At 31.6% G+C, this 14559-nt stretch overlaps 1 protein-coding gene across 6 annotated transcripts in view; it reads left to right on the forward strand.

Moving 5' to 3' along the window:
- Shaw (Shaker cognate w) overlaps window positions 1-11628 on the forward strand; it is a 48363-nt gene extending 36735 nt beyond the window's left edge. For 4 of the 6 annotated variants that reach the window (XM_067768590.1, XM_067768589.1, XM_067768592.1 and 1 more), the window contains exons 7-9: window positions 1166-1769; window positions 3840-3962; window positions 10662-11628. In XM_067768590.1, the coding sequence (XP_067624691.1) occupies window positions 1166-1769; window positions 3840-3962; window positions 10662-10846 (912 nt within the window). In that variant the 3' untranslated portion in view covers window positions 10847-11628. Of the gene's footprint in view, window positions 1-1165; window positions 1770-3839; window positions 3963-6255; window positions 7012-7678; window positions 8025-10661 lie in introns of all 6 variants that reach the window. The other 2 variants (XR_010949941.1, XR_010949940.1) reach the window with 2 other exon arrangements.
- Window positions 11629-14559: the final 2931 nt, after the last annotated feature.

A 14559-nucleotide genomic window follows, 5' to 3' on the forward strand; every position in this document is an offset into this window, starting at 1 on the left:
AGACCGAAGAGGTGGATTTTGTCGCAGGTTGAGATAGAGCTTGGCGAATCCTGAGTTAAGTGAAAGTCGCACAAACTTCAACTGAATAAAATAACAATATTTATTCGATAAGATTCAATACGCGCACATAAAGACATGGCTTGAGGTATAAATAGGGCATTAGCTTTCCGCACCAAGTGAAAGGAGTGCGAGAGACCACGGTAAGACAATACACCCATGAAGCGACGGATCGTATACCAGTAGTGAGGACGGAGGGATGAGAGTTTCAGTGATGACGCAGAAGCTACGGGTATTTACCTTTGGATAAAGATGATTTCTCAGAGGTATCTTTCCACGGAAGCTACTTCGTTCGGCTGTAGACACTTCTCTCGTAAAAAAGGAAACATTTTCCGAATGCTGACCCTCTCGCTGTACAGCCGTTGAGGCAAGGTCAATGCGCAGCCGGGAAGATCTTGTATATCGAAGCATCGATCTTCTTCCACTCAACCAGTCAGTGGAATAATTGTGCCCAAAGGTGCAATTTACTGCTGAATCGGCAGTTTTTAGGTAACAAAGCTCATAAAATAGTGCAGAAGTATAGTACATATTATATATCACTTGAATGAAATGCTTTCTACTGTTGATAATGCGCTGTTGACAAGTCATCTGTTGTTATGCTGTTTAGCAGCAGTATATTTTTAAATTCAGATGATGATACAGGATGGTAACTCCAAATGGCTTGTTAGAACAATTTTTTTCTGATTTCTATATTCGTATCTATTCCTAAAATGATTGTGGATCGTTGTGATTTAAATATGCGGGCTGATTCAACAGTGATCCACTAGATCATACCTACCCTAATATGAATCAGTTGGGATGTGATAACTTGTGGAGACGAAACATAAAAAAAGTGGCGCCGAAGATGCCACGCTGGTTACCCTTAATCTGAAGAAGAAGTTAATTTTATACTAAAAGCTTGACTCGAGCCGTTCCTAATACTTTAAAACGAATTAAAAACTTCTTTAGGCACGGTAGCTTTTGGTTCACCTAAAAATATGTTAGATATATTATATAAGCATTTGTATATTTCTATTCAACTCAACTTCAATTCTCCTTAAATTTGTTATAAAACACGTTTTCTTTTCCCCCTCTTCCCCCCTCGACACAAACAATAAAACAAATTTAGGTTAGATTCATATCCTCGCCAAATAAATGTGAATTCATAAAGTCATCTGTTAACATCATAGATTATATAGCAACGCTTAGTTTTTATATTGATCTTGTGCTTCAACGATTTGCCTCACATTTGGAGAATGCCGATATTTTAGAATTTTTCTCGATAATACGTATTATGCGTCTATTTAAATTGACGCGTCATTCGTCCGGCCTTAAAATTCTAATACAAACGTTTCGTGCATCGGCAAAAGAGCTCACGCTGTTGGTATTTTTCCTCGTGTTGGGTATTGTAATTTTTGCAAGCCTAGTCTACTATGCCGAACGTATACAACCGAATCCGCATAACGATTTTAACAGTATACCATTAGGTCTCTGGTGGGCACTAGTCACGATGACTACCGTTGGTTATGGTGATATGGTGCCTAAGACCTATATTGGCATGTTTGTGGGCGCATTATGTGCGCTTGCTGGCGTGTTAACGATTGCACTGCCCGTACCCGTCATTGTGAGCAACTTTGCCATGTACTACTCGCATACGCAAGCACGAGCCAAACTGCCGAAGAAACGGAGAAGAGTGCTTCCTGTTGAACAGCCACGCCAACCAAGGCTGCCAGGTGAGTGATTTTGAATAAAAATATCATTTATGTTATATTTTTTTTACATAGAAATCATATCATAACCTTAATTCATAATTGATTTATGAATTCCTAATTGTAGTTAAGTTGTCAGTTCATGTAATTAATACCATATTTGGCCATACTTTGTTTGGTTCGATTTCATATCATATCAGATCTGACGTAGCATGATCATATTTCATGAACTTTTAAAGACATCTGAAGAAACTATTTAGTTTGAGATACAATTTTATCACATCCGATTAATTTTATCTGTGCTGATATGATTTGCCAGGAAATGGATATGATTTAATGGTAGCAATCAACACAAGATCTTTACATTTTAACTAAATTATTGAGTTTTAAAGGCTTAATGTCATATGAAAACGTGTCTTTTTTGATGTGACGTGATCAGTTGGTTTTATACGACCATGACATACCTTACTTGGTATGATCTGATATGATACGATCAAGATTCACTTTTCGTGATATGATCAACTAATCTATCCTAATTCAGACATAATATAATATGGTATCATGATTTAATTATGTTATATGTGATATTATGTGAAACAAAAAAAAAAATATTAAACGAAAATGAAGACGACACTGGCATTGAACTCTTTGATGTGATACGTCCTTATCTAGACATAATGTGCTGTGACATAGTCTGATAATAAGGGATGTCATACCATGTGAAAAATTTGCTCATCAGATGTTAATGTTTTGATCTGTATCACATAGTGTCTGCTTTACTATAATATTAATTGGTCTGATGTGATGTAAAGTATACAATAACCTATAACATTTGATCTTAATATACATTTCGATCTAATATCATGTCATCTGATGTCATATGACGTGAAAAAATCTAACGCTTTTTGGGCTGACATCATATCAGTTAATACTATGAGATATCAGCTATCAGCTGCCTTTTTCCCAACAACATTGGGAAACGGAGACCCCTGAAGTCATAGTGTATCGCATAAGAATATGATATCGTGTATTTTGAGCAGATTAGAGCTGATCTTGGCATTAAATTTTTGCAAAAAATTGTAATGAATGTACCTTTTTTTATGTTCGGATTAGAGTCATTTGGATTCATGTCACCTTATCCGATTTGATATCATAATTTATGACATGACATAGCTCGAAATAGTACGATGTGATATTATTGATATTGATTGATATTTAATTAAGTAATGCAAGTTGAATTTGGAGTTCAATTTGGAATAAATAACCTATTCTTAACGAAGTTTCCAGATTTTATTCGCTAGACGTGATATCACTTCACTTGTTGTTTGGTATGTCATTTGTCTTGATTTACCTCACACATAAATTACTACTAATAACTTAGTCACATACATAACGTTATAACATGATCCGATATTACGTGACTGAAATATTTTAAATCTGATCGTTAAAATATTTTTTCATACAATATTTTATTTTTTTTGCAACATATTGACTATCACATCCAAACTTTTCTGCAATAGCAACATATATATAAAAAAACTGTGTTCGCTTTTATTTAATACATTTTTGAAACCTTGTGAATACATTTTATATCATATGACCTACGCTACAATGATGTTTCCAATATATCACAAGAACTGTGGTATGATTTGACCTTACACAAAAGCATTTCATTAACGCGAGATAATATTATTTGTTGTGATGTGTTAAAAAATTTTTATATTTCATTTGATTATATTTTGAAACCTTGTAGATACTTATGATATAACCCGATTTATTCGGCTATTACATAATAATGTGATATATCGCAAAATCACCTCATTTGATGTTAAGTAAATCGACACTATATTATTAAAATAATTTTATTTTTTATTAATTTTGATTTTTAAACAAAAGTATTATGTGATACATAGTGATATTATCTAATATTATGCCATGTGATTTCATATCATATGATCAAAATATTTACTCATTTGATTGAGATCACTAATATAATGTGATGTGGTTGGGCATCTTATGATTACAATATATTTTTATTTCCTTTTTAGATTTTATTGATCGACAATTTTTATTTAATACACAAATTCATTTCAGGTCAAGCGGTAAGCGGTTGCGGTACTCCCGGTTCTGGACCGCATTCCGGCCCCATGGGATCTGGCGGTACCGGTCCACGGCGTATGAACAACAAAACCAAGGATTTGGTCAGTCCGAAATCAGGTTAGTTATTGTTAATTAACTTCAGCTCATTTTATGCGCTTCATATTTAATTTGCGCTCTATAATCCAAAAAAAAATAAAAAAATATATATATACATATGTATATATGCAGCTAAGCGATTTTTATATACGCAGCAGCTTATTTGCTATAACTTTTTTTCTATTGAATAAAATAAATATTGTTACAAAAAAATTAATCAAGTACCTATAACTAAACGTAGATTGTCACACCCAGCACCAGAGCAGCGACTTTGCTATGTAGTTGGGTAGTCACTTTTGAAAAAATGTAAATTAAAATTGTTGCAAACAAAGGTAAAAGTTTTTGTAGCGTTCCAAAACGACATGAAAGTTCACTCAAATGCAGCCGTTTTCCTTTTGCTGCTTTAAAATACCTATGCAATTAATATGTACTTCACACAGGATATAGGTGCTCACTAAGTATTTTTTTAGTCCATTGCAATTTGTGCTTTAAAAATTCATTATTTTCGTATTAAGTATCGGCCTGTGTTGTTGTTGTTGTTGAAGCAATGCTCGCCCCACCTAATTGCCGCGACCGATCACAAATTGTCATCAATATCCTCTAACGGGAGTCCAAGGAAACTTGCCGTTTCAACGGCCTGTGTCATGCGCCCTTATGCATGCCAAATTAAGCAACTTTTCGAATTATCGTATCCAAAGCAAAAAAAATTTTCCCGAAATGTAATTTTATTTACCTGTTGCATTTACATATCAATTAACGGTGCTCCTAAACAAATTTGATAAAAAAAGCTCCACTCATGTTTTTTCATATAACAGATTCATATTATTTGTCTACTCATCATACTTTTCCTATTACACCAATTTGACGCCCTCTTGTCATCTGCCAAGTTTAGATAAATTAATATCGACGTAAATGAATGTTTATTGTTGTGTTGAAGCATTAACCACAACATTTCTGCTCTACATATTAATAGACTCATATCAAACGGGTACATATGTATATGCTTTGGAGCGTGAGTGTGTGGAGTACCCAGCCTAACTCAAGTGTATATAAACATGTCAAATGTGGTTTATTCAGTTTGTCAATGAATGTGGTTGCCCTGCATCAACAAGCTTTAATGTCATGTTTGCACTTAAAGTGTAATTTTAAGTTCCAGGTATTTGAGATACATATAAATACCCATTAAGATCAGGAATTAATTATAAAGATATAGAGATATTTTATAATTCTTCGCTTGACTAAATGAGTTTTTTTTATTTAATTACCATCGGTCTGTGCAAATGTGGAAAATTTCATGGATTCATCTCTTATCAAATTTAGCAACGCCATTTTGACATCTCATGTGTCATGATCTATTTCTATCAGATTCAATTGGATGTGATCAGATGATATCGTCACTGCTATACTATAATATGAGTTAGTCCCAGGTGATGCTGCTTATGATACTGTGATATCTACTGATAACAAATGGGCTTAGTACGTATTTCGTTCTAATACTATGCGATCTAATGCCATATGATCCGAAGAAATCGAATGCTTTGTGGTCTGATATCGTATGTATGATATCAAATGGCTTTGTCTTGCAGGAGTTATGGCGATGTGCCATCAGCTAAAGTGCCAAAATGCGTTTAAACTGCTTTTGTGCACATAGAAGCTTCAACCGTCGCCGGTGTAAGTTAAAATTATTTGGATTCATGTGTTCTTATGATGTTTGCCTAACATCATAAGATTGAATGTTTCGTTTTTACTCCCTTGGCTTAATCTGACTTGATATCATTTGATTTGTTCTGTTACAATAAGATGTCATCTAATGTGAGTTTATCAGATAGTCACATACATCTAATACGATATCATGATAGATGGTCGATGATTCGATATTGCCAGACTCCATTTGATTGAATACAGCATTGCATTGTAATTTGATATATTGTATTAGGCATAATAAATTTCAACAGGGACTCTTAATCTTTTTATAAATTTCTTCCCCTAAAGAGATGTTATATATACAACACTTGAAAAAATTTAACTGTTTTATTCCTCAATCAATATAGAAACAATTTCAGAGGTGTATTTTCCACATACCTCAATTAAAATAACTAGTAGTGCAGTAACTCAAGATCATAAGAAAGTTAAAAAAAAAAAAATTTAAATATAAATTTTAATGAATTTGTGCAAGCTTCTATACTACCTTAAAATGTTTGCTGTATTATATTTGTCTATTCCTTTTTCCGCAATAGCCCTCATATTTTAACTGCTCCTGTTATTTCTTTAATTTTTTTTGTTTATGTACATATTAATATGTATGTATATATAGATAATTTTGCAACAATTATTGGGAAGCCTAAGGATGGGAAAATGGGAAGACTGCTTTGAAATAAAGCACAACGTTGCTCTCCAAGCTCAATCGAACTAACGACAATAGCAATGAAAACTTTCGCCAAGACAGAATCAAAAAAGGAAGCTCTCATTGTAGTTGAGAAGAAGAAGATCGAGAATAATGTACCTACACAAGACACATGTTCTGATGCAAAGCGCAAAAGAACGAGAACAAGAAAAATTAAGGAAACACTCGAATTCAAACTCTAAGCATGCAGGAAAAAATTGAAATTTGAACCAAAAGAAAAGCAATTGAAATATCCATCCAATTACATGCATACAAAGTAGATGCCATTTGCACACATACGCTGTAAATAAATACATTCACAAAGTCAAGCTATATTGTCACTAGTCATAGGTCAAACTAACATGAACAAAATTAACTCCATCACGATGCTAAAAAATTCAAAAAACAAAAGAAAATATTAATTGGTAATCGACAGAAATGTATGCATTTAGGCTTGAGTACTAGCGGAGAGTGGGTAGAGTTGCGTTCGATCATCAACTGACTTATAAAACTAACAATAATACCACCAAGATCTATCCAAAGTATCAAGCAGAAAATATAAATTTGTTATATTAAGATAATATGATATATATCACATCGTTCATTTAGCCCACCGATGACATAAGCAGTCTTTAACAAGGATCGTTGCCTATACAGTGGTACTCGTGTGCTTTAGTATTTGCTGCGGTATGTCTGAGCTGTGCTGCTTTTATCTTACGCTATACTGTATCATATAACTTGAACGTCAGCGTTATTTAATCTTATGTCGTCGTTCTTCCAACTTATTTTCTTTGCATTGTATTTTTGTTGTCATTAGCCTTTTGCTGCATACTAATGTCTTTCTGTTCTAATATATAATATAAAGTTATTCTTCCAAGTTGCTTCGAAGTCTTGCTAATTATGTAGAATGAATGTCTATCTGCGTATATGTACCTTTCTAGGAGTCGAGGTGTATTAATCTAGAAGAATTAGTAGGCATTTTTTATATAAAAAAGAAAACTTCTTAATCAGGCAGCGTGAGATCAAAAAAATGTTTTGTTAGCTAGGAGAGTCCTCTAAAGTCTAGGTGCCTTGCAGTATTTTTTCAAAACCCATCCAACGATTTTTTATTTAAGAAGCCGCATAATTATTCAAAAACTCTATACTTCAACGAAAAAGTGTGTAAATACTTCTATGTAATCTCAAACTAAAGCTCCATATGACCCTCTCTACTATATAACCCTCATTTTCTTATAACCATATACACCATGCATAATAAAAGCATGTCAAATAAAAAGAAAATTTTTGAAAAAAACATAACAAGCAAACATGCAACCAACTACTTTTATAAATTAACACCTTTTATATCTTTCAGATATGGCCTTCAGTTTCGACTAACTATTTGTACATGTTGTTGTAATACCCGCTAATGTAACCTCAATTCTCAAAATCAAATACAAATCAAACAAATGAAACAAACAAACAGAAATCAAAAAGTAAAAAAATGCACCACAAAACACTACCAACATTTTGTTTTAAAACCATGAAATTATATGTGTTCCAACTGAAGAAAACATAAAAAAAAATACATAACACCAAAATAATGCGTAAAAAATTAAAAAAAATATACATATATAAAAAATAAGCAAAAATTAAATTAAACAAACATTTTAAACGGCAATTGTGTATCACAGAAACTTAAACCTGTGGATTACGGGCGGGTGTGTTTAAGCTCCCAATTTCTCTTTTCATCTATTTATGGTTAAAAATTTTTTCTTTTTTTTTGTTCATAAAATTCGTATGTATATATAAATATACACTAATTATATGAAACAACCAGTTTTTAGCTGTCCCATCCCTTGGCACTACCATTAAATAGTAGCAATAGCATTAGCGTAGGTGTGCCCACCCTATAAATCCTTCCCTTGTTTGATATGCCAATAATGTATGGTTAATTGTTTTTTCGAGATTTGTCACACTTCAAACTTAACGGAATTGTTCTATGCTTTTGTAAATAAATTTTTAGCCTGAAAATTTATGTGTAATAATTGCTGTAAATTTGCTTTGATTATTATTTTTGTTTTTAAATCTAAGTGTATATATATTGATGCATCGTTCATTTCATGTAATTTATTATTAAGTTATATATTTATTTTGGGCCAATTTTTTGTTACAATTGTAATTATTTGGAGATTTTCGGCCGATAAAATAAAGACAAAACACAAGGTTTCTCTTTTCCTCCTACTCATTTCGATGAAACTGTATATTTGTCATTAAATATGATATAAAACAAAACAAACATTAACACATTAGTTAGAATTACACAATTTACATCACTCTGTTGTTAACATAATACTTACATTCAATATTAAGTTGTTTGCTTTATTTATTTACTTCCGGCGCTCGATTTAGATGTACATTTTTAGCTCCTGATTTGAAATAAGACTAAGCCAAACTTTATTTTTTGGATATTTACGAAATAATTAATAATTAATAAATCTATCATATTCTTTGCCAATATCCGGTAATATTAGAACTAACTACGTGAGTAAAAATCATAATAGTGTAGTCGATTTTTAAAAGATAAAATCAGCTTATTTAGGTATCTTATTTTAATAATTTATTCTGCTAGTTCCTACACATAGGAAAGGTTTAATCAGCTATAAATGGTTTATAATAATTGTTATTCAATTATTTAGACATTTCACAAAATTGTCGTATTCCTTGTATAGTTTTGTGTCGTATACTGTTCTCATGATTTATAATATAAAATTTGATAACCACATACCATGCCAAATAAAATTTAAATTTTTATTGGCACGAACAATTAAATAGCATTCTAATCAAATGTCGTCAGTTAAATTTTTTTAAATTCTTTTAGATAATTTAAGAAAACACTTCTGTAAATTTCGTAACTGAAATGAAGCAAACGGATCATGGATCGTAATACACGATACGGACCCAGAATTTGTTTGAGTATGTATTCAAAATTCCTATTAATAAACAAACTGAATTTTATCCGGAACTCTTGTGTAGAGATAAATTTTAATTAAAAATTACTCGTTTGTAACTGATGATACATTGACATATGGCCTTTTTTGTGATCATCGGTACATTGGAAGCCAACACGTTAATATGTTAGAGATGATTTTGTACCATTATTTATGATTTCTTCTAATTTTTAAATTTATAGAAATAAATTATGACATTCCACACAAAAAGTGCCCATGATAGCAGATTACGGTTGCTTGAGGCTCGCTCGTTAGAAAAATAGAGTTATGACAGAGGTTCATCTGAAGAACGGAAGCTTCTAAAAAAACGGTTAAAAAGGGTCTAGAAAGGGTCTGTCAAATTTTCTCAATACAGTACTCAGTTCAAAGGTGGAAATTCTACTGTTTTCCATTATTTTATTAAAAAATTTAAGTTAGCACAGGTTTGCTCAAGAAATAAAAAAACATGTTTTCTACAAACATACTTTCTTCGAATGAGAGTAAAAACCTTAAAGATCTACATAGTGGGTTTTGCAAAATTATGAGGTAAAGCCGAATCATATCAGACTCAAAGAGAGGTCTCAGAAAAACCTAGAGGGCTAGCCTAGAAAAGTATATGACGAAAGGAAGACTGGATGGTGGAGCATATCGGACATTCCTTTAGGTAGACTCAACCTTGGAAATAGCTGACAGTAGTAAACGGTAGCGTGAAGACCACATAGTGTTGTTCCGATACGAAACTACGGGTACAAGACCAATTGTGCAGTATTTTTGGTGGTCGATTACCTCGTACAATAACTTCCCAAGGTACCAATTATTCATGGCTCCGTACAACAAATTTACGAGACGTATAATTTTTGAAGTATGGCATTTTTATTTTCACAGCATGCATATGAATATTCCTATTGTAGAAAAAAATTTCACTCAAATATAAAATGTGTTAACTCTTTCAGATTTTTTACTGCATGTTCCAGTGTAAATATGTTACGTTTAATAAAATTGTTCCTACTTTCTTAAATTTTTTGTAAATAAGCTTGCTTAAAACCTTTAACTAAATGCTTGCCTTAAAACCTTAGAAACTCAACTGTAAAACTAATTGATTTTTGTTTTAAAGTATAGTATAGAAACGAATTAGTTTAGTTTTTTCTAGGAACTTGTGAGAGTTTGAAAAACGTTTACTAATGGCACCGCTTGGTTTACTCAAATTTACAGTTAGAGTTTACTTTAACTAATTGCACCGCTTTTCTTAAATATTTATTAGAAGATAATCTATTTCCAATAATATGTATTAAATTATATTTTCTTATATTCTTCTTCTTTCTTTTCTGTTCATATAACTTTACTCTCACGATCATCATGACCATGCAGGTCCCATTGGTGCCAGCATCGTAGCAATGAGTCCACGCACTATGTTAGATTTAAATCCAGCATTGGCGATGGTTAAACCAACATTTGAATCCAAAGGTCCACCAATAACTAACAAGGATATTAAGGAGACAACAGCAAACATACGCAATCCAATGGATACTGGTGGCAAGAAAAATTTTTTATAGATGAACTAGTATTTATATAAAAAGAGAATAATTTGTAATAATATAATAAAACGATATGAAAATGCCATAAATATAATTATGTTTAAGCGCTACAAGGGATTTGTGAAAATTTGAAAAGTATAAAGTAGCAAAAAAGAAAGTGTATGAAACTACAAAATGGGAATAAGTAACGCTAACAAATGTAAGGCACACAAATTTAACAAAACTATAAAAAATTAAAAAAATTGAAAAGTGTAAAGCATGAATTGAAAACCAAGTTGCATTTTAACTAATTGACTAACTAATTTAAATACTATTTAGCTTACAAAAATAAAATAAAATGTATAAAAAACGTATGTACTTCAAACATGGAAACCTTAATGCGGGAAGAGCCTACTACTAATTAGTTATTTGTAATATAAATTAATAGCTATATCATCTTAAAAACGATAGCAAATTCTAATAGCCTATTTATAATAGCATAATTCTAATCAACTATACTATATAGCATATATTTACCTACTACAAACCTAATTATCATGTTAACATATATACATACATACCTATTTATTACACCTACTACATACTACAAACTAAATATTACATACCTACGTTTTATCTAAAGAGCATAAGACACGGAAAGAAGCTTTTACTCAATGTGTATATAATATTTACATAAGCACATACATACATACAGAAATTCGTAACGCTGCCCATAAAAAAATATAATTACAGCAAGTTTCAAGCTCAACTCAATGCTTTGCTTAGCAGCAAAAAAATAAAATAAATAAAACTAAAACAAATTGTTTCAATCCTTTAACCGATACAACGCAATATTAAATTCTAACCTAAAATAGTACTCAACGAAAATAAAAAATTATCTTAAGATTAATATATTTTGTTGAAAATCAATTTTATTTTTAAAAATTTTAATAAAAACTCTTTAAAAAGAAATTAAGAAAGAAATGTTTTAACAAAATTGTTGTTTTTTTTCCATAAAATAATTTGTTTTCTGGTTATTTTAAAGTTACTCTTTAAACTTATTTCTAAAAAAAAAATGTAGCATAAACAATGTCTAAAAAGAGGAATGTGTTTTTTTATAAAATTAAATAAAAATTGGTTTGAAAACAGCTTTATAGAAAAAAAAAAACAGCAAAATAAAATGATTAAATTATTTTATTTTTGTAGTTCTTTAATTTTTACTAATTTAACTCATTTGAGTAAAATTTGCCACTTTTTTTCAATACAAAGCGAAACTTATCAAAAAGTAAACAATTTTTTAAAAGAAGAATGTTTACGAATATTATTAATGTAACGCACATATCAAAGGTTAGTATTTGACTTAAATATTGATTTTAGTTAGTGAAATTTTTATTAATGCATTTTTCGAACGCATAGTAAGATCCTTTACCTTAAATTATATATTAAAATATTTTTCTTAAAGCAATAATTTTATTTTATTTTCCTAGCATTGTAAACAGGTTAACGTAAACATAACATATCGAAGCCCCCTAGCTCGGATTAGAACTAACAAAAATATATCAAATGTGAATGACGTGAAATTGCTGAGTACCTACTATTTACTGTAGCTATGTAGATATGTATGTTTTAATCAAAGAATTTTAGAAATGCTAATACAAAATTTTCCTAGTTTCTTAAAAAATAACTATGATAAATAACTTAATAATTAGAAATTTTTAGAAAAAAAAAATTATTATAAATACTAATAAAATATGTATAAAAATATTTAATATGTTTTTAATTTTATGATAAATAATTATTTTTGTTTTTAGAAAATACTAAGCGAAAGGCTTTAATATTAAATGTCAGCTGAATATAGTTTGAAAATCGAATTTTTGAAATTTTATTTAGAAACAATTCAAGTTTGTGAGCAGGTTTTGTGTATTTCACTAATTTAAGTTGAATTTTAAAATAAAAATCAAACAAAAAATTTATACGAAATGGGCGTAGCAAACACACTTCTCAATATTTAGTTTAATACAAAATAAATTTTAGGTGTAGAAAACTACTACTACTCGAAATATAAAAATTGGAATTAAAGGAAATTATCTTATGATATAAATATAATTAAATTTACGCGGCAACCCTACTTACAAAGTCTGATTTTTAGCAAATAAGTTTTGTTGAAAATTTCCTGTGCGGGAATATCATGTGTGGGTATATGAGTATCATGTCCCACAGAACCCTTCGGGCTTGTTTTCGAGATTACTTCCTTCTAATTTCGGAGCCCTTTCCAGGATCATTTCGCGAGATTTCGGCACTATTTGATTTGTTTTCGGGATTATTTAAAGACCGTTTCGGGATTGTGAACGTGAAAGATTCTAGATTTTTTGGAAACAGTTTCGATATTGGTTTTTGGATAATTTCAAATGAACTTGTGAACATTTTGGAACTATTTCAGGTATTTTTTTTAATACTATTTGTTCTTAGGAACTATTTTACAACTGTTTTACACAAAAAAAGTGCAGTGTTGACACTTTTCGGAGTAATATCAAAAATAGTTTTGGTGTATTTTCAAAGTTAGCACCAAATAGGCTTAAGAAACGTCCAATGTTTTTTCTTAATACCTTTTCCTCAGCACTCCTATTTTGGTTTTTATACAGAACACCACCACAAAGTGCGGTTTTGACTCCAAAAACGTGTTTGTGTGTAGTTATGAATTTCGGGATATATTATAAATTGTTTTCGAAATAGGTTAAGGACAACTGCAGGCATATTTCCAGGTAATTAGCGATTATTTCGGAATTATTTTTGGGAACTGTTTGAGGGATAACTTTGAAAACATTTCGAAATTGCGATAAGATGGCTTTCGGTATAATTTAGAAATAATTTTAAAATTGTTTTAAGGATCATCAATTTGTAACTATTTTGGTATAGTTTCGGATCTATTTCGGGATTGTCTTGAGTATTGTTTAACTGATTTATTGAGCACCCTCGGACTATTTCGATGCTTAGCATTACGGGAGTCCTGAAAACAACCCCGACGGCTGCACTGTATGCCATTCTGCACATTCCACCTGTAGACCTGGTAGCAAAGAATATATCATTAACAACCGCAACCAGGCTCGGTGCCTCGGGGCAGCTTGAGCGCCGATCATATGGCCATAGTAGTCATCAGAAATAAGCAGACTCTACAGGCTGGCGGATTACTGTAGCGTTTTCCAAGCGGAAATATTAGCCGTAACCAAAGCAGTAGAAACCCTGGAAGAGAATAGCTCAAGCTGCAACCGTGTTAACTTTTATATTGACAGCCAAGCAGCAATTAAGGCAATAATCTCGCATAGCACAGCATCTAAATGCGTGTTAGAGTGTAAGCAGTCTCTGGAGAGAATCGGGACAGGGAGAAGCATACATCTATATTGGGTCCCAGGGCATATGAGAATAGATAGGAATGAAAAAGCAGATGAACTAGCTAAAAAGGGCGTATCCCTTGAAGCTTGCTCCGTAGACGACCCAATTAGACTGGGAGAGATTAAGCGAAGGCGAGAGGTGCACATGATCTACCAAGCGGGAAAGGCGTGGGTTCAAGCGCGGGGCTGTAAAGTGTCGAAAATTATGTGTAGGTCTTACAACCTTAGACTAACAAAGTTGCTTCTATCATTAAAAAGAGATGACTGTAGACTCATGACGGGTATTCTGACTGGACACTGCCTTCTGGTGTCACATGCCTTTAAATTAGGCTTGGTCAGTGGTAGCAGATGCAAGAAGTGCGG

Source organism: Eurosta solidaginis, chromosome 2, assembly GCF_040869045.1.
Source record: "Eurosta solidaginis isolate ZX-2024a chromosome 2, ASM4086904v1, whole genome shotgun sequence".
In the NCBI taxonomy this organism is placed as follows: domain Eukaryota; kingdom Metazoa; phylum Arthropoda; class Insecta; order Diptera; family Tephritidae; genus Eurosta; species Eurosta solidaginis.